The 20,290-nt window shown below is 36.8% G+C and overlaps 1 protein-coding gene across 3 annotated transcripts; it reads right to left on the bottom strand.

Annotated features, from left to right (window-relative positions):
* Positions 1-2,822: 2,822 nt before the first annotated feature.
* LOC148957580 (uncharacterized) lies at positions 2,823-20,094 on the bottom strand. Of its 3 annotated transcripts, none has more exons than XR_016145200.1 (6): positions 18,917-20,094; positions 15,704-16,019; positions 15,240-15,372; positions 13,939-14,112; positions 10,412-12,884; positions 6,970-7,108 (listed from the first exon to the last, which is right to left on the bottom strand). XR_016145200.1 is itself a non-coding variant. In XM_089115102.1 (5 exons), the coding sequence occupies exons 1-5, from the start codon at positions 10,480-10,482 to the stop codon at positions 5,304-5,306; spliced, it is 1,263 nt and encodes a 420-aa protein (XP_088971228.1). In that variant the 5' UTR covers positions 10,483-12,304; the 3' UTR covers positions 2,823-5,303. The 3 variants fall into 3 exon arrangements, 1 of the variants encoding a protein (XP_088971228.1); XR_016145199.1 differs by lacking the exon at positions 6,970-7,108 and adding an exon at positions 8,879-9,015; XM_089115102.1 differs by lacking the exons at positions 13,939-14,112; positions 15,240-15,372; positions 15,704-16,019; positions 18,917-20,094 and adding exons at positions 2,823-5,872; positions 8,236-8,368; positions 8,700-9,015 and having other exon boundaries at positions 6,935-7,108; positions 10,412-12,304.
* Between the last annotated feature and the right edge of the window lie 196 nt (positions 20,095-20,290).

Raw genomic sequence — 20,290 nt, 5'->3', positions numbered from 1 at the left:
AAATTTCAAAAGTTTTTCCCTGTCGGCAGTAATCATGGTGCCGCCTCGGATAGTGTATCCTGGGCTTCTTCCGATGTAAATTGATGCTGTGAATCGACACATTGTATTGCGCCCCCCCCCCCTCCATTGTGGTTGTGATTCACGCATTCACGCACAATTTTTTGACTTTTCACGCATTCACGCACTGCAAAATTGGATTTTCACGCTCATGCAAACAATAAATGTATTTATCATTTAAAATTTCATTCACGAATTCACGGATAGTTCTAGCCTTTTCACGACATGACACAAGGAAAACTCATGTTTCACGCTTCACTTAGGAATCTTAATTCACAAAATCACGCATAAAAATTGAAAATTCACGATTTCACGCACAAAAATATGGTCAATAACGCATCACGCCAAAGTATGGGAGGTGGCCCTATTGCGGAGGATGGTTTTCAATCCGGCAAAGTCTTAACAGACCAAATAAAGGCCTGCCTCGCAAAATTTTGGCCATATTTGGGCTATATTTTGAAAAAAGCACATAAGTATTGTCCAGGATTTTCCATGAGTCTATAGCGATGTTGTCAATATTTGGATGCATTTTCCGAACGTACTCTTTGCAATTTTTGCCGTCAACGATGGCGACCGCCTTCACTAGACTTCTGAACGATCTTCCGCGCCCTTTCTACCTTCAACCTTCTTCGATAGTGACGTTCCTGATTATCATTGTTGTACAGTTTGATGATACAGCCGCTACAACGATACTCAAAAATACTGTTAGGTTTTACAAATAATAACACTCTATTTGAAAATTCTCTATCAAATCCTGTCAATAATTGACTATCCCCTCTCCCATAATTGGAAGGTCTTACAGTACCACATAAATAGATAGCTTTAGATCAGCGTGCTTCCAAACTTTTGTACTTTTCTGCACATTTCAAATACTTTGAAGGAAGATTGGAAGATTAAAGAAGTTGCTGTTAGAAAGTTGCTGCTGTTTATTTCCTTGTTGCCCCTGTCGTTTATTGCCGTTTCAAAGCCCAGAGAGAGAAAAGACATAGTATTTTTGTATGTCGATCGGTTAAAGAACTCACGCACGTTAATCCACACAATTTAGACCTTAAGACATTAAGTAAGTTTGGTTTAACACGGGTGTAAAAGACAAATTGATCATAAGCTCTGAAATGCTCTACCTTGTTGACTGACCGAGGAGCTAGCAAGCACAAAATATATCTTCATATGTAAGTATAAATTAAGTTATAGATATAAAACAGTATAGTGTGTCTGTACAGCAGGGACGAAAACAAGTTGCTAATTTTGGAGGGACATGGAAGGATGAAAATTCCAACTTTAAGTGAGAAATTTTTCATTCGACCAGTAAATCTACTGTACCTACCGAATTGATATTTGTAAATAGCCCGAACACCATAGTTCTATTTTCTTTAGAATTACCAAATCTTTACTCAATAATTAGCCTAAAGCATAAAAGCCTAAATTTCTCAATTTTGATTACAGTGAAACAAACATTAAACTTACTGTGAGAAGTAAAGCAACATTTAAGCAAAACCGGTATTAGATATACTTAATGATTAGTAGTATTCTTTGAGATCAATTGACCAATTTCATCTAAAATACATTTTTTCACGATATAAAAGCACCAAGAATTTGAGCCTTTTATTTTTGGTCTTGATCGAAGAAAACTACCAAACAATTTTCAGAGGGCCAAATGCCTTTTCGTTCTTTACAATTTAAATGATGATTTGAGAGCAAACTTGTGCATATGCCTGATTCGAAAGATGAAACACTCTTCTTTCATCAAATACTTCTACTGCAGTTTTTGCAATGTGTTCTTGCTTCATCGCAGTTTTATCATAGGAATTTATGATAAGGAGTCATGGACGTTAAAAAAATAACAGGGGGAGTTTAGCATAAACTCGTTTTTATAAGAAGCGTTGAGAATTTTTAGTACTTAAAGATTCTTATTCTTTTATTGAATTAACTACTCGTAGTTTCTTAAAAAACTCCCACTCTAATATTTTGTGATCAATGCGGGCATTATTATTTCAAACTGTCAAGTTTCAAGTTTCTTATCCGGAAATTCACCTTGCCTGTTCGTAATTTGATCCAACTCCCGTCAGAAAGAAAGCAAACGGGGCAATTGTGCAATTTGGATCCAGTGCAGACGGGATTCACAATAGAAAACGATCGGATCGGATAGGTCAGCTTCAGCCTCTGAATTTTAATGTTTAGAATTTTTATATTTAAAGTAAAAAAACTTCTTAAAATATAAAATTCACAAGCTTGGTCCTAAGAAAAAAATTCCAAGTCAACCGTTAAGATTTCCAACTGTAGCTGGATTTTCCAAACTTTGGGGGGCGTTACGCCCCCGGGCCCCCTATTATTTACGTGCCTGCTGTACAGTATAGTATAGATATAAACGCCCAGTTATTTGGGCACACTTCTTTAACAAAAAACTGGATCCCAGATCTCTTCCAGCAAAAGGCTGCTTGGCAGGGACGCCGGGTAGGAGGGGCAAGAGAGGCAAGAGAGGCAAGAGGGGCAAGAGGGGCAAGAGGGACAAGAGGGGCAAGAGGGGCAAGAGGGGCAAGAGGGGCAAGAGGGGCAAGAGGGGCAAGAGGGGCAAGATGGGCAAGAGGGGCAAGAGGGGCAAGACGGACAAGAGGGACAAGGGACCCAAGTGCCATTTTCATAAAAGTCCCCTTGTTCTCGGCCTTTTGTTATTATTAAATCGATTCATGCGAAATCCTGCCTGTAGTTCCTTTTACATGACAAAATTCATCAAAACTTGTACTAAAATCTTTTTATGACAGCAGTTAAAACATTGAAACAAAGTGACAGTTAATAATAATAATAATAATAATGGAAACATTTCATTTTCAATTCAACTTAAACTACAATTACAAATCTCACTATTACAAGGTAATTTGCAATTGGCTAGCCTGGTTTTACAAGAAAAAACTATAACAATCGTAAGGTAAAAGGAAAAACTGAGAAAAATAAAACAACCAAAATTAAAACGGATGTAATTCCGGATTTGTCCATGGTTTATTTTTGCAACAAAATATGTAGTACGTAGTACGAATGGCAATGTTGGAAAGTTTAGAGATGAGATACCGTTTTTGTTGTTGATCGATGGAGAGAGAGTCACACATTTTGAAGAAAGAGATGCAGGAATTGCCAAAGATGCCAAGAGAGCTCATAGAAAGATTCACAAAAGAGACACATTTGAACTTTCGCTGTAAGTCAGATAGGAGAGGAGCATACTTGCTGTGTTTTCTTGTTGCATTTGTGTCAAGATTGGATTCAAAACCAACAGTAAGCTCTAAGATGTATAGGTAATTGTTGTTAGTCTTCAAGAGAAGATCTGGGCGAAGGTTTTCTCCAGTTATGATTGATGGTGAAAGATAGCCAGGTATATCAGCGTAGATGGTAGATTCATTAACAGCTTCAAGAGACGTAGCTAGAAAGTTTAAGATAGAGTTATGACGCCAGGTGTATCGGCCTTGTTCCAAGTATGTTTTGCAGCCAGCAACAACGTGAAGGAGGGTTTCTGGCAGAAAACAGAAAGAACAATCAGAAGTCTGGCTCAAGTTCCACTTTTTCAAGTTTTTCTGTGTAGCAAGGGTATTGTTCAGGTACCTTATGGTGAAATTGAAAATATTCTGAGGCATGCTACTTTGCACCTTGGACCAAAGTTTGTTTATTTGTGGAAGATCCTGGTTAAAAAGATGTGACAATAAAGATCTTGGGAAGTTAGAATGTTTTGCAGACGATCTTTATGTTCTTGCTGGACAGCCTTTAATGCTTCTTTCGTGTTCCTATATATATCATATTGTATATTTGTGCTACTGCTGGTATTTTTCCATAAAGAGCGAATGTTATCGTTTGGTGAAGATTTCAATGCGTTGCGTAAAATAGTTTGACACTGTAGGAATTTGGCGGATGGTAAAGTTAGGCTGAGTCCAAACTGGTTTTTAGAAAGAATAATGCTACTCAAGGTAGCACTTATTGGGAGGTCGAGCCACTGGCGGATGTATTTGGATACAAGGTTGTCAAGATTCTCGACAACCCACGTCTTTGAAAGATCTGCTACAGTAAGGTTCCAAGAGATTTTAGAAAGAACAAAGTTGTGATAAAGAAGCAACTTATTTTTTGCATGTAGAGGCTGGGAATCAATTTGTTTGAGCATGTTGGACAGTGATGATAAAAGATCACATTTATGTTCTTGGTTTGTCATTTCAAAGTCAAAATGACGACCGAGGTACTTAAAAGAATTTCCATTCGAGACAGGTGGGATAGATTCATTGTTTATGAAAAGCTTAGGTTGATACTGAAGAGAACGTGTGGAAAATTTCTTTATTCCAAAAGTGATGCATTTATCGACACGTATGATCATGTTAGCCCATTGGCACCAGCGAGTGAAACAATTCAGTAGAAGTTGGTTTTCTTTCTCATTGCTGGTGATAACGGCAGCATCGTCTGCGAATTGAAACCAATGGACTGGTTGAAACATACGGTCGTTCTGATCATGTGGGGAGAAACCTAACTGTTTGATAATAATAATAATAATAATAATAATAATAATAATAATAATAATAATGGATCGTGACCAGTATCTCAACAGGGTGGCTCTTCATCTGGTCGTTAAATACTACTCGATGTAAAATTAGAGATTAAAATAGTTTAAATACCATAAAATGTAAATTGGAATTAAAAGTTAGGTTCTTCTCTTTATGAATCAAATTAAAAGTCTCTTTTTTGCTTCAGTAAGAAAATATTCTTTAGATTTTGATGAGAATTCGGCTTTCGTTTCTGAATTTCTTATCGCATTCGGCATCTTGTTAAAAATTTCAGCTGCACTGTTACAAAAATATTTGTAGAAGTTGGAAGTTTTTTTCAAATGCCCTTTTACTGAAGCCTTCCCCCTTGCCCTTTGTTCGTTCCGGCATCCCTGTTGCTTGGTAACGCCCACTGCATCAAGGCTGTAGTTGGTATTACACACTTATATCTTAGCCTTCTGATAAGATGTGCTCATCTATTTTACATTCATAAACAAGACATGACGATGGGGCATACATTTTGTTACTGTTATTGAAAACAATACCTGCATTCAATGTTGTAATTTATTCTGCCATAGTAAGATATTGTCTAGGGTCTAAATCTCTTTGACTTACACTCTGATAATTACAGTGCGAATAAAGAAAAGCTGGCCTGGACCGCCAATTTCTGGCCCTTGTATGAATATTTAAAAAGAGTGCTGGTGGTTAGAATATCTTGATAATTTTTTGCATTACTACTTATAAGTAATTAATTTTACAACATCTATACTCGTATCGCCATTGAAAACTGTCCTCTGGCATAAGTCTTAATTCAACGTGTTGCAGAACATATTCTTGGTCACAATTGACTTCAAGTCGATCAAGGTATATGATGTTTCCATTTCCATTATATTGCCATGGAGTGTATTTCATGAAGCATAATATCTGACCTTTCCACAAAAGGTTGGTGACAACAGCACATTCGTAATCATAGTGTATTTTTGTCCCGCTCTCTGTCAGCTGAAGTTTCATGCCAATTAGAAAACCACCTTTGCAGTCTATTGATAAATGTGTAAGCTCTTTTGAGTGAGTGCTGTACGTGGTCTTGGGTGTACTGTTTGCCACTGTCCTCGTTATGTTGTTCACTGCCTGCTCGCAACATGTATACTGATATGAATTAAACCATTGATTGTCATTATGTCTCTTAAAACGAAAGCGCTTTAAGAAAGGGCTGTTACCTTCACAGCGAATGGCGTCGTCGACAAGATAGTTTAGCTGATAACCTTCTGGTGTCCTTGCGCTGTTTTGACTGACACATCCCGTGAATCCTACAAAATTCCAATGCTCACTCTAAGAAATTTTTTATCACTCTTGTTCATTTGCTAACACACATTCTGAAATCCTAATAGTCCAAATTTTCCCCATTTTTAGACCAATTTTTTTTTATTATCGTTTTTTTAAGGTAAACTTTTATAACACCAATTTTTGATAATTCGAACAAATTTGCTTTTACAATTAAAGCTTGAGCTACACTATTTTTTTATAAGAACCAGTAAACTTAAGTTCAGGCTGACTGTTCTTAATTTTTTCGAAAATCTGAGGCTGGATTGTTCTTGATTTGTTCTTAAATTGATAGGGTGTAAGCAGTGCGATTGCTATCTTTTTCGCTCTACGGAGGTGTTCAGGCCTCATTTGCCAACAAAGTGAGTAAGACAGCCTTAATTTACTGACAAATTTGAATATTCACCGAAAAAGCACCCACACATCGCTAAAAATCCTCGATATTGAGAAAAAACGTTGCTCAAAATTGCATTTTGCAGAAGCTCAGCCTCAGCTTGTTTTTAATTTGTTCTTAACTTTTGACCAGTTTTGAGGCTCGAGTTTTTATAAAATTGTTCTTATAAAAAAAGAGTGTTTTGCCATTGAATATTGACTTGAGTACACTTCTAATCGTTAAACAATAAAGCTGTTTGAAAATCTGGCCATGAACATTTGGCAATTTCGAGATGTTCTTTCGATTCACGTGGTCAAAAATTTACTACTATGTGTAATATAGTGTAAACATGGACACCCTATGTCGTAATCCTTGTGATATTTTAATATGTTGTCGTTGTTAATCTTAACCATTGGTTCTGTTCAGTTGTTATTTTTTGACCGATGTGTACAGTTGCTTCTCTCTGACTAAGATCTATTTGTGATAAAAACAAGAATATAACACTATGAAAATAGGTTGTTCATGACATTCAAATCTTTTGATCTTTTTCCTTAATATCTTATCTCTTTATGGGGGTATGGTAACATTTTCTTGCACTTTTCCTGGAAGCCCTACTCCCCTCCCCTAGACAATAATTCAACTAGTGTACTTTCTAATTAAATTGATGTGAACATACCTGGACATGGAATCCAACTACAATTGGCGATTTCTTCTGCATCACCAAAGCAATCAATACCACCAAATGCAGGCTTTGGGTTGTCGCATTTTCGAGCTCTCTTTCGTGTTCCTCCTATGCATATCCTGCTACATTCATCATAAGGTCCCCATTCTCCCCAGCCTCCATTTATTGCTGTAAAAATTTTGTTGAAAATAGGTTAGGTGTCTTTTATGTGAAAAGTCACAGGATCTGTTCACTATAGATATAGCATCATTCTTGGGGAAGCACATTCAAATATAGCTTTAAAGAGGTATCCAAACTTTTTGTTTAATCAAGTTATTATCAAGTTTGGATTGACTTTCATTATTGGAAGTCTTGTTATCCTTGTTAAAGACTTTGATGTACAGTTTATTCAGTTGATCTAGTCAATTTTTCAGTTCTTAAGGAAATTTCTAAAAATAACGGCTGAATACAACATACAACAAATGGCGTATTGCGCATTGCGTATAACGAAAAACTGCGGGTTCGAGGACTCTTCCTGGATAATTTATGTTGACCACGCCTTTTTTAATACACTCAACAAGTCCCTTTCAATTTACAATATTTTACCAAACATAGAACTGGGGACTATTTCTTGGGCCAAATTGTTTAAAATTAAAATTTTGTCCTTTCGACTTAGAATTTGCCTTATAGTGAATTGAATGTCCTCATTGACACCATCAGTAAAAATCAGTGGCGCCGGAGCACGGAGATGCGGGGGTGGCTGCCCCCACCAAATTGAGCAATTTCCTTAAATTTACTATTGTTTTGCCCTTTTTTCTTGGCGCTTTGCCCCCCCCCCCCATCTGCACTGTAGCTCTGCCGGCGTCTCTTGTGAAAATGATCATTTGATTAAACAGATCAAGGCAGGATTGTAGGGAATATTTGAAACTCTTTTCTTTGTGGGATCCTATTCAGAACTTATGTTCTGCAACCAGATAGTACAGCCTGTATTAAAAATCTGCTTTATAAAACTCTTATTGTAAACCGTATCATTTCATAATGAACCAAATGAGTGAAAAATATTGGTTTTACAGCCAACAGCACTCAATATGTGCACCCCAGAAAAATTCTCAAGAGAGTGTTTTTTCTTTTCATTTTGTTTTCCAGATTGTGCTATCAAGTGGTCTGATTCAAAAAAGACTGTAGAAATTTTACACATTACAAGTAACAAATTAATCTTGAAAATTGACTTTAATCAAAAGTGAATAATTGCAGATTTTCATCCCCTCTCCCATACACAACCCCAACAGGTTTTCAAAGCATGATGACACACATACGTTCATGCTGGTCGCAATGAAGGCCGTAATATCCACTGCTGCAGTGGACGCATTCGTAGAAAGGAGGCTCGCATTTTTCTCTGCACAAAACATCGTCTCCGCAAGGTCTAAGGCGTTCACAGGTTGGACCAACCTAGGAAAATAAAGCCTAGTCAGCATTTAGTTACTAGTTGTTGGGAGGACCAATCAGCATTTGTTTGAAGGACTGCATCCCCCTTAACTAATGATAGGCTTCGTGTTGCTTAAATGGCATCACTGAGTTTTGTGTAAATAACAGGAAAACGTTCTCAGTACAATAAATTGACACATTCTACTTGTTTTTAATTTTCAATTGATTTTATGGTAGATGAATACGTTCTACTTCAAGCCAGATAACCCTATTTGCATGAAAGTTCCTGATGGTCCTGTTTTTTGACTGTATAAAACAGAATATGCATTCATAAAAATGATTCCAATTTGACTACCTTTGTTTTGTTATAATCTGTAGACTTGTAGATCCATCCGTGAGTCTCGGTGAGGTTGTTGGTGAATTTATCGCGGAAGGCACGGTCACTGAGCTCACAAATCTTTGAGGCGATCAGTATGTTGTATGACCTGCATCTGTGATTCTCTGTGCACTTCACTGCGCAGCCGACATCGTCTACTCCGGAGAGATTCATGAACACATGACCATTAAGCATAAAGTTGCTTTTAATAACAGCGAAATCTGCTAAGGTTAGACATGGAAGTCGCAGGATCATTGCCTTTCCGTTACTAAGCAATGCGAAGACCCAGAGCAACCTTAAAAGATATTTCATCATAAATTCATGGCATACTAAATCGAGACATTATCGCTTTTATGGTTAGAAGCATTTTCTTAAAGCTTGTTTTTCACATCGAATGGGGGTTATCTAATGGGTCCATTTTTAGCAACAACTGCACTTCAGTGGAGTAGAATGTAAAACACTTTTACTTATACCACACTTTCGGCCTAATCCAACAGAAAGCAAATGAGACTACAGATTCTGAACAAGGAATACTTCAGAGATCGATACTTTGAACTCTTTTCTCTATTTTTTTCTAAATGACATTTGTTCAGTGCCATCTGAACGAAATTCACTTAAGAAGGGGGGCTAAGCTGAGATTATTGGGGGCTCAAGCCCCCAGTTTACGACGGCCGTGTTTTACAACTCTAATTATTCGAGTTCTTGAAAATTACCTGAATGTAACCCAGTATCTTTCACTGCAACCAATACTGATAAGCTATTGCATTTTATAAAGGACTATTTTTTACCTAAAAGAGCGAGGTGCGACCTTCGTCATCAAACCACTATCAGTAGAAGCTCTTTATAAGAAGCAACGTGAAATGATAATAGTTGACAAAGACGAAGAAGTTAAAGAATTCAAGGTTAGAAGTAGCAGGAAGAGCTATGCCCATGAAAGCAAGCCATAGAATATTTTGGAAGGGCGCCGGTCGTTTTATTTGTTGGTAATGTCAAAATAATCGGGCATGCTGTATATTTCAGTTTGCTACCAGTCGAATTCGTAAGGGAGATGCAGCTTTCATAAGCTTACAATCTTTCATTATTTTTGCTATAAAGTTATTCACTGTTATCATTATGTAAATGAATTTCATACAGATTATCACAATAAAATGTTATCTTTAGTATCAAACGCAAACCGAGCTAGACGATGCATGGGGCGTTCTTGTAGAGGAGATTCAGTATAGGTGTGTCATTGCCGTCTTTCCTCTCTAACGAAACATACAGATTTAAATGTAGATTGCTTGAAACTATAGGTGTCTCCCCAAACTTGGTGCTTGGTTGTCAGATACATCTAACACGCAATCTTGCGCAAACAAGTAAAACTGATGTTTCTTCCTCAAGACATTGTTTATGTTGTACTCATATATACGCCTATAAACCCAAAAAAACAGCGGATATTACACAGTTAAACTTTTATGGTCTTGAATTCTTATGTCTCCTTCTGCGTTTCTCGTCCTGCTTCGACCTTTTTAAGTCATGGTTATCTTATCACAAAAATTGCGAATTAGCCCCCTCCGTTATTGTGTGATTTGTACTACAGTCTTCCATAGATCTTTGAAGTATCTTTAAATCCTACACAGGGACGACCAACAGGTCGTAATCCTGTATCTCATGATATGAGATGTAGTTGCTGATAATGAGTATCTTCTTACCTGAGTATATGTGACATTTTCACCATTTCTTCTTTTGAAGCTGATCGATTTTCCAATATGAAGCTTCTCATAGATCTTGAAAAAGATTGATTAAACGATGAGGTAGAAAGACTTCGGTGTTAACACATGCTTGGTCGAATGACACTGTTAGACTGCTAATTAGTAAATCATGTTTCTCACATAATTCTTCCCTTATGCGGGCAGTTTGATGATATTCACTTTTAAACGACTACATGCAATAGGTCATTCACAACCATCAAAATACAACCAGTAAACTGGGCAGCATTTTATTGCTCCTGGTCTATTGTAATTGATACCAACCATTATAATTAATATAGCGGTCACAATGTGGCATTAAAGACATTTTCTGCAAAATAAGGTCAAATCCACTGAGTATTTTGATCTGGATTCACTGAGTTGAATAAACCATACTAGCAAAGTTAGCAACGTTATTCGCTTTATCTTCCTGAAGTAGAGGCTTCCACAAAATGTGGCTAATGGGGCATTTCTTTGTGAAAAGTAGAGTATATCATATAACAACCAGGACATGCGTCCCTAGTAACATAGTTTGCGTCCCTAGTACAGCGAATTACTAATTGCCAATAAATCACTCGAGGAAAGTTAAGGGATCTACATAACGAAATGCCGGAAACTTTGAGAAATGTGTGGATACTGTACCTTCAAACTAAAAAGATTTGGGAGCTTCCAACCAGAGCCGAATTATCCTTACAAGACTATGAATGCTCTGTCGGCAAAATTTCTCTTAGGTTTTGAGGTCCTTTGGCCTCTCATCTGTTATTTTCTCTCAATGGGAGCGACCTTATCGAATATATACATAGAATAATCCTGTTACTCTCACCTCCAAAAACTTTGATTAACTCGAACAGTTTTGTATTCCTCTTGGTCCTTGTCTAAATACATTTGAACACATTCAAATATTCTTTAGATGAATCATCTTCATCTGATACTTCGGAGCCTCCATATAATAGACACTTTTTGCACAAATGTAATTGTCCGTTGTATAAAGGTTCCTTATAGCGTTTTGACTATTTGGGACGAACATATCTGTCCGTCGTTGAGAGGTGAAGATTCTTCTGTATTCGGATTATAGTGTATATTTCTTTATGTAGCAGAGTCTGACAGAGATTATCAATTTTGGTGCAAACAGATGGATAAAAGTGAGGCAATCGAATGGTTTTGAATTGCACATGGAGGTTTTGAAAAGCAGGCACAATGTTTTCTAACTACTTTAAAAGATAACGCTTTCTCTAGAAATGGTATAAAACATATCTCTTTACAATAACTTTTAATAAGTAAGAAACAGAAAGGACAAAACTTTATGAATCAAATTAAAAGTCTCTTTTTTGCTTCAGTAAGAAAATATTCTTTAGATTTTGATGAGAATTCGGCTTTTGTTTCTGAATTTCTTATCGCATTTGGCATCTTGTTAAAAATTTCAGCTGCACTGTTACAAAAATATTTGTAGAAGTTGGAAGTTTTTTTCAAATGCCCTTTTACTGAAGCCTTCCCCCCTTGCCCTTTGTTCGTTCCGGCATCCCTGCTGCTTGGTAACGCCCACTGCATCAAGGCTGTAGTTGGTATTACACACTTATATCTTAGCCTTCTGATAAGATGTGCTCATCTATTTTACATTCATAAACAAGACATGACGATGGGGCATACATTTTGTTACTGTTATTGAAAACAATACCTGCATTCAATGTTGTAATTTATTCTGCCATAGTAAGATGTTGTCTAGGGTCTAAATCTCTTTGACTTACACTCTGATAATTACAGTGCGAATGAAGAAAAGCTGGCCTGAACCGCCAATTTCTGACCCTTGTATGAATATTTAAAAAGAGTGCTGATGGTTAGAATATCTTGATAATTTTTTGCATTGCTACTTAAAAGTAATTAATTTTACAACATCTATACTCGTATCGCCATTGAAGACTGTCCTCTGGCATAAGTTTTAATTCAACGTGTTGCAGAACATATTCTTGGTCACAATTGACTTCAAGTCGATCAAGGTATATGATGTTTCCATTTCCATTATCTTGCCATGGAGTGTATTTCTTGAAGCATAATATCTGACCTTTCCACAAAAGGTTGGTGACAACAGCACATTCGTAATCATAGTGTATTTTTGTCCCGCTCTCTGTCAGCTGAAGTTTCATGCCAATTAGAAAACCACCTTTGCAGTCTATTGATAAATGTGTAAGCTCTTTTGAGTGAGTGCTGTACGTGGTCTTGGGTGTACTGTTTGCCACTGTCCTCGTTATGTTGTTCACTGCCTGCTCGCAACATGTATACTGATATGAATTAAACCATTGATTGTCATCATGTCTTTGAAAATGAAAGCGCTTTAAGAAAGGGCTGTTACCTTCACAGCGAATGGCGTCGTCGACAAGATAGTTTAGCTGATAACCTTCTGGTGTCCTTGCGCTGTTTTGACTGACACATCTCGTGAATCCTACAAAATTCCAATGCTCACTCTAAGAACTCTTTTATCACTCTTGTTTATTTGCTAACACACATTCTGAAATCCTAATAGTCCAAATTTTCCCCATTTCTAGACTAATCTTTTTTATTATCGTTTTTTTAAGGTAAACTTTTATAACACCAATTTTTGATAATTCGAACAAATTTGCTTTTACAATTAAAGCTTGAGCTACACTCTTTTTTTATAAGAACCAGTAAACTTAAGTTCAGGCTGACTGTTCTTAATTTTTTCGAAAATCTGAGGCTGGATTGTTCTTGATTTGTTCTTAAATTGATAGGGTGTAAGCAGTGCGATTGCTATCTTTTTCGCTCTACGGAGGTGTTCAGGCCTCATTTGCCAACAAAGTGAGTGAGACAAACTTCATTTGCTGCCAAGTTTGAATATTCACCGCAAAAGCACACACACGCGGCTAAAAATCCTCGTTTTTGAGGTAAAACGTTGTTCAAAATTGCATTTTCAGTAGCTCAGCTTGTTCTTAATTTGTTCTTAACTTTTGGCCAATTATGAGACTCGTGTTCTTACAAAATTGTTCTTATAAAAAAAGAGTGTATTGCCATTAAATATTGACTTGAGTACACTTCTAATCGTTAAACAATAAAGCTGTTTGAAAATCTGGCCATGAACATTTGGCAATTTCGAGATGTTCTTTCGATTCACGTGGTCAAAAATTTACTACTATGTGTAATATAGTGTAAACATGGACACCCTATGTCGTAATCCTTGTGATATTTTAATATGTTGTTGTTGTTAATCTTAACCATTGGTTCTGTTCAGTTGTTATTTTTTGACCGATGTGTACAGTTGCTTCTCTCTGACTAAGATCTATTTGTGATAAAAACAAGAATATAACACTATGAAAATAGGTTGTTCATGACATTCAAATCTTTTGATCTTTTTCCTTAATATCTTATCTCTTTATGGGGGTATGGTAACATTTTCTTGCACTTTTCCTGGAAGCCCTACTCCCCTCCCCTAGACAATAATTCAACTAGTGTACTTTCTAATTAAATTGATGTGAACATACCTGGACATGGAATCCAACTACAATTGGCGATTTCTTCTGCATCACCAAAGCAATCAATACCACCAAATGCAGGCTTTGGGTTGTCGCATTTTCGAGCTCTCTTTCGTGTTCCTCCTATGCATATCCTGCTACATTCATCATAAGGTCCCCATTCTCCCCAGCCTCCATTTATTGCTGTAAAAATTTTGTTGAAAATAGGTTAGGTGTCTTTTATGTGAAAAGTCACAGGATCTGTTCACTATAGATATAGCATCATTCTTGGGGAAGCACATTCAAATATAGCTTTAAAGAGGTATCCAAACTTTTTGTTTAATCAAGTTATTATCAAGTTTGGATTGACTTTCATTATTGGAAGTCTTGTTATCCTTGTTAAAGACTTTGATGTACAGTTTATTCAGTTGATCTAGTCAATTTTTCAGTTCTTAAGGAAATTTCTAAAAATAACGGCTGAATACAACATACAACAAATGGCGTATTGCGCATTGCGTATAACGAAAAACTGCGGGTTCGAGGACTCTTCCTGGATAATTTATGTTGACCACGCCTTTTTTAATACACTCAACAAGTCCCTTTCAATTTACAATATCTTACCAAACATAGAACTGGGGACTATTTCTTGGGCCAAATTGTTTAAAATTAAAATTTTGTCCTTTCGACTTAGAATTTGCCTTATAGTGAATTGAATGTCCTCATTGACACCATCAGTAAAAATCAGTGGCGCCGGAGCACGGAGATGCGGGGGTGGCTGCCCCCACCAAATGGAGCAATTTCCTTAAATTTACTATTGTTTTGCCCTTTTTCTTGGCGCTTTGCCCCCCCCCCCCCATCTGCACTGTAGCTCTGCCGGCGTCTCTTGTGAAAATGATCATTTGATTAAACAGATCAAGGCACGATTGTAGGGAATATTTGAAACTCTTTTCTTTGTGGGATCCTACTCAGAACTTATGTTCTGCAACCAGATAGTACAGCCTGTATTAAAAATCTGCTTTATAAAACTCTTATTGTAAACCGTATCATTTCATAATGAACCAAATGAGTGAAAAATATTGGTTTTACAGCCAACAGCACTCAATATGTGCACCCCAGAAAAATTCTCAAGAGAGTGTTTTTTCTTTTCATTTTGTTTTCCAGATTGTGCTATCAAGTGGTCTGATTCAAAAAAGACTGTAGAAATTTTACACATTACAAGTAACAAATTAATCTTGAAAATTGACTTTAATCAAAAGTGAATAATTGCAGATTTTCATCCCCTCTCCCATACACAACCCCAACAGGTTTTCAGAGCATGATGACACACATACGTTCATGCTGGTCGCAATGAAGGCCGTAATATCCACTGCTGCAGTGGACGCATTCGTAGAAAGGAGGCTCGCATTTTTCTCTGCACAAAACATCGTCTCCGCAAGGTCTAAGGCGTTCACATGTTGGACCAACCTAGGAAAATAAGGCCTAGTCAGCATTTAGTTACTAGTTGTTGGGAGGACCAATCAGCATTTGTTTGAAGGACTGCATCCCCCTTAACTAATGATAGGCTTCCTGTTGCTTAAATGGCATCACTGAGTTTTGTGTAAATAACAGGAAAACGTTCTCAGTACAATAAATTGACACATTCTACTTGTTTTTAATTTTCAATTGATTTTATGGTAGATGGATACGTTCTACTTCAAGCCAGATAACCCTATTTGCATGAAAGTTCCTGATGGTCCTGTTTTTTGACTGTATAAAACAGAATATGCATTCATAAAAATGATTCCAATTTGACTACCTTTGTTTTGTTATAATCTGTAGACTTGTAGATCCATCCGTGAGTCTCGGTGAGGTTGTTGGTGAATTTATCGCGGAAGGCACGGTCACTGAGCTCACAAATCTTTGAGGCGATCAGTATGTTGTATGACCTGCATCTGTGATTCTCTGTGCACTTCACTGCGCAGCCGACATCGTCTACTCCGGAGAGATTCATGAACACATGACCATTAAGCATAAAGTTGCTTTTAATAACAGCGAAATCTGCTAAGGTTAGACATGGAAGTCGCAGGATCATTGCCTTTCCGTTACTAAGCAATGCGAAGACCCAGAGCAACCTTAAAAGATATTTCATCATAAATTCATGGCATACTAAATCGAGACATTATCGCTTTTATGGTTAGAAGCATTTTCTTAAAGCTTGTTTTTCACATCGAATGGGGGTTATCTAATGGGTCCATTTTTAGCAACAACTGCACTTCAGTGGAGTAGAATGTAAAACACTTTTACTTATACCACACTTTCGGCCTAATCCAACAGAAAGCAAATGAGACTACAGATTCTGAACAAGGAATACTTCAGAGATCGATACTTTGAACTCTTTTCTCTATTTTTTTCTAAATGACATTTGTTCAGTGCCATCTGAACGAAATTCACTTAAGAAGGGGGGCTAAGCTGAGATTATTGGGGGCTCAAGCCCCCAGTTTACGACGGCCGTGTTTTACAACTCTGATTATTCGAGTTCTTGAAAATTACCTGAATGTAACCCAGTATCTTTCACTGCAACCAATACTGATAAGCTATTGCATTTTATAAAGGACTATTTTTTACCTAAAAGAGCGAGGTGCGACCTTCGTCATCAAACCACTATCAGTAGAAACTCTTTATAAGAAGCAACGTGAAATGATAATAGTTGACAAAGACGAAGAAGTTAAAGAATTCAAGGTTAGAAGTGGCAGGAAGAGCTATGCCCATGAAAGCAAGCCATAGAATATTTTGGAAGGGTGCCGGTCGTTTTATTTGTTGGTAATGTCAAAATAACCGGGCATGCTGTATATTTCAGTTTGCTACCAGTCGAATTCGTAAGGGAGATGCAGCTTTCATAAGCTTACAATCTTTCATTGTTTTTGCTATAAAGTTATTCACTGTTATCATTATGTAAATGAATTTCATACAGATTATCACAGTAAAATGTTATCTTAAGTATCAAACGCAAACCGAGCTAGACGATGTCCTAGAATGTATGACCTAGAATAAGGCTTTCAAACACCTTTTTTATCTACATTTTGCTGAGCCTCAATATTGTTAAATTTTTCAGATTTGGAGGCTAGGATTGTTCTTAAATTATTCTTAAGCGAAAAAAAATGTAACTGAGTCGCATTATAGTGTTAATGACCCCAAAGGCATTTCAAAGGTGTATTTCAAAACATGTCGCATAAAATCCGCATTTGATTTACTTTCAAAAAAAATTAAATAAACAAAAATTTGAATCTTGATGAAGCTTGAGCCTTGCAATATTCTTAAATTATTCCTAAATTTGAGCAATTTTGAGCTTTAGTATTCTTATAGACTATTTTCTTAAGTAAAAAAGTGTGTAAATTTTAGCTTGTTTTTACTTTGATAATTGTTGCATGGGGCGTTCTTGTAGAGGAGATTCAGTATAGGTGTGTCATTGCCGTCTTTCCTCTCTAACGAAACATAGATTGCTTGAAACTATAGGTGTCTCCCCAAACTTGGTGCTTGGTTGTCAGATACATCTAACACGCAATCTTGCGCAAACAAGTAAAACTGATGTTTCTTCCTCAAGACATTGTTTATGTTGTACCTCATACAGTGGCGGATCCAGCCAAAAATCTGACTACCGCCGAAATGAGATAGAGGGTTGACCACACCCTTTAGACCACACCCATTTCTTGGTCACACCCGGTTTTCTAAAATGATTATTGCTTTCTATAATTTCTTATGTAGACCATTTTCAAGAGACAAACGGTGCTTTACTGAAATTTCATATATCCTTACAACAAGCTTGAGAAGAAATAAATAATCTTATTCAATATTCTGAGGATGGATATTCTAAAAAAATTTTACGGCATTTAGCCGAGGAACACCATAGAATTAGAAAAAAAGATACATTTGGCAGAATTTCGAAGTGTCGCCTAAAACTCGCATTTAGTCGGACAATTACTTATGAAAATCAGACCTGTTGAAAATTACTAAGTTTAAAAAGCTAGATAAAATTTGCAATTATTGAAAGCAACCTTTGTTAAACAGAGAATCATACTTTTGGCGAATATTGTGGGCCTGACTTTTAATTTAATATTCTTTTAAAATATATTCCTACGAATAGTTGTTTATTGTACAGAATAATGGGTCACATCGGCTTTGAAGTTACAGTTTGCCCACTTGCAGAATATGTAGGCATCCCCCCATCTTTCTGTAACGTTTGAGCCGCGTTGAGCGGCAGTACTACTTCAACCCCCCATCTGAGCGGTAGTCAACTCGGTTGTTCATTGGTTGTCAACAAAATTTGTATGCATCCCCCCCAGGTTGGCAGTGATTTCTGACGATTTGATTGGTTTAGGCAAGCTGACTACCGCTCAGTGCAGCTCGAATCCGCTCTACACCGACTCAACCCCCCTAGCTAGCAAGCCATGATTTCATCATCCCCCATGCTAGCCTTCTATTTGCAAACATGTGGCTCGGCAATTGGCACGCAATTTCCATAGCGATAAGGATTAAACAATATTTTTGTCTCTGTGGAAATTTCAGGCATGTTCCTAGGAAAAAGCCTTGGTTTGCAGCGCGATCAAATATTTTCAATAATTAATTATGGTTTAATTAAAGTAGTAGGATAAACATGAAAATGATCCTTGTTTCTATAATTTTTTGAATAATCTGACTACCGCTCGAGCGGTAATGGCGGTAGTCCGGATCCGCCACTGTCATATATACGCCTATAAACCCGAAAAAACAGCGGATATTACACAGTTAAACTTTTATGGTCTTGAATTCTTATGTCTCCTTCTGCGTTTCTCGTCCTGCTTCGACCTTTTTAAGTCATGGTTATCTTATCACAAAAATTGCGAATTAGCCCCCTCCGTTATTGTGTGATTTGTACTACAGTCTTCCATAGATCTTTGAAGTATCTTTAAATCCTACACAGGGACGACCAACAGGTCGTAATCCTGTATCTCATGATATGAGATGTAGGTGCTCATAATGAGTATCTTCTTACCTGAGTATATGTGACATTTTCACCATTTCTTCTTTTGAAGCTGATCGATTTTCCAATATGAAGCTTCTCATAGATCTTGAAAAAGATTGATTAAACGATGAGGTAGAAAGACTTCGGTGCTAACACATGCTTGGTCGAATGACACTGTTAGACTGCTAATTAGTAAATAATGTTTCTCATATAATTCTTTCCTTATGCGGGCAGTTTGATAATATTCATTTTAAAACGACTACATGCAATAGGTCATTCACAACCATCAAAATACAACCAGTAAACTGGGCAGCATTTTATTACTCATGGTCTATTGTAATTGATACCAACCATTATAATTAATATAGCGGTCACAATGTGGCATTAAAGACATTTTCTGCAAAATAAGGTCAAATCCACTGAGTATTTTGATCTGGATTCACTGAGTTGATTAAACTATACTAGCAAAGTTAGCAACGTTATTCGCTTTATCCTCCGGAAGTAGAGGCTTCCACAAAATGTGGCTGATGGGGCATTTCTTTGTGAAAAGTAGAGTATATCATATAACAAACAGGACATGCGTCCTTAGTAACATTGTTTGCATCCCTAGTACAGCGAATTACTAATTGCAAATAAATCACTCGAGGAAAGTTAAGGGATCTACATAACGAAATGCCGGAAACTTTGAGTAATGTGTGGATACTGTACCTTCAAACTAAAAAGATTTGGGAGCTTCCAACCAGAGCCGAATTATCCTTACAAGACTATGAATGCTCTGTCGGCAAAATTTCTCTTAGGTTTTGAGGTCTTTTGGCCTCTCATCTGTTATTTTCTCTCTATGGGAGCAACCTTATCGAATATATACATAGAATAATTCTGTTACTCTGACCTCCGAAAACTCTGATTAACTCGAACAGTTTTGTATTCCTCTTGGTCCTTGTCTAAATACATTTGAACACATTCAAATATTCTTTAGATGAATCATCTTCATCTGATACTTCGGAGCCTCCATATAATAGACACTGTTTGCACAAATGTAATTGTCCGTTGTATAAAGGTTCCTTATAGCGTTTTGACTATTTGGGACGAACATATCTGTCCGTCGTTGAGAGGTGAAGATTCTTCTGTATTCGGATTATAGTGTATATTTCTTTATGTAGCAGAGTCTGACAGAGATTATCAATTTTGGTGCAAACAGATGGATAAAAGTGAGGCAATCGAATGGTTTTGAATTGCACATGGAGGTTTTGAAAAGCAGGCACAATGTTTTCTAACTACTTTAAAAGACAACGCTTTCTATAGAAATGGTATGAAACATATCTCTTTACAATAACTTTTAATAAGTAAGAAACAGAAAGGACAAAACTTGCGCTAATTTTCAATATAAATATATATATATATACG

Source organism: Rhopilema esculentum, chromosome 21 (genome assembly GCF_057945365.1).
Source record: "Rhopilema esculentum isolate cy_ngs chromosome 21, ASM5794536v1, whole genome shotgun sequence".
Classification (NCBI taxonomy): domain Eukaryota; kingdom Metazoa; phylum Cnidaria; class Scyphozoa; order Rhizostomeae; family Rhizostomatidae; genus Rhopilema; species Rhopilema esculentum.
This window is presented reverse-complemented; position numbering and strand designations above follow the sequence as displayed.

What these genes read in the sequence shown, in the direction of transcription:
- LOC148957580 (XM_089115102.1), bottom strand. Translation starts at nt 10,482, where the DNA reads ATGAGAAGCTTCATATTGGAAAATCGATCAGCTTCAAAAGAAGAAATG. An exon ending in AAAATGTCACATATACTCAG is followed by an intron (nt 9,016 to 10,411) that starts GTAAGAAGATAC and finishes ATATCTTTTAAG; the next exon opens with GTTGCTCTGGGTCTTCGCAT. An exon ending in TAGTTGGATTCCATGTCCAG is followed by an intron (nt 5,873 to 6,934) that starts GTATGTTCACAT and finishes GGAATTTTGTAG; the next exon opens with GATTCACGGGATGTGTCAGT.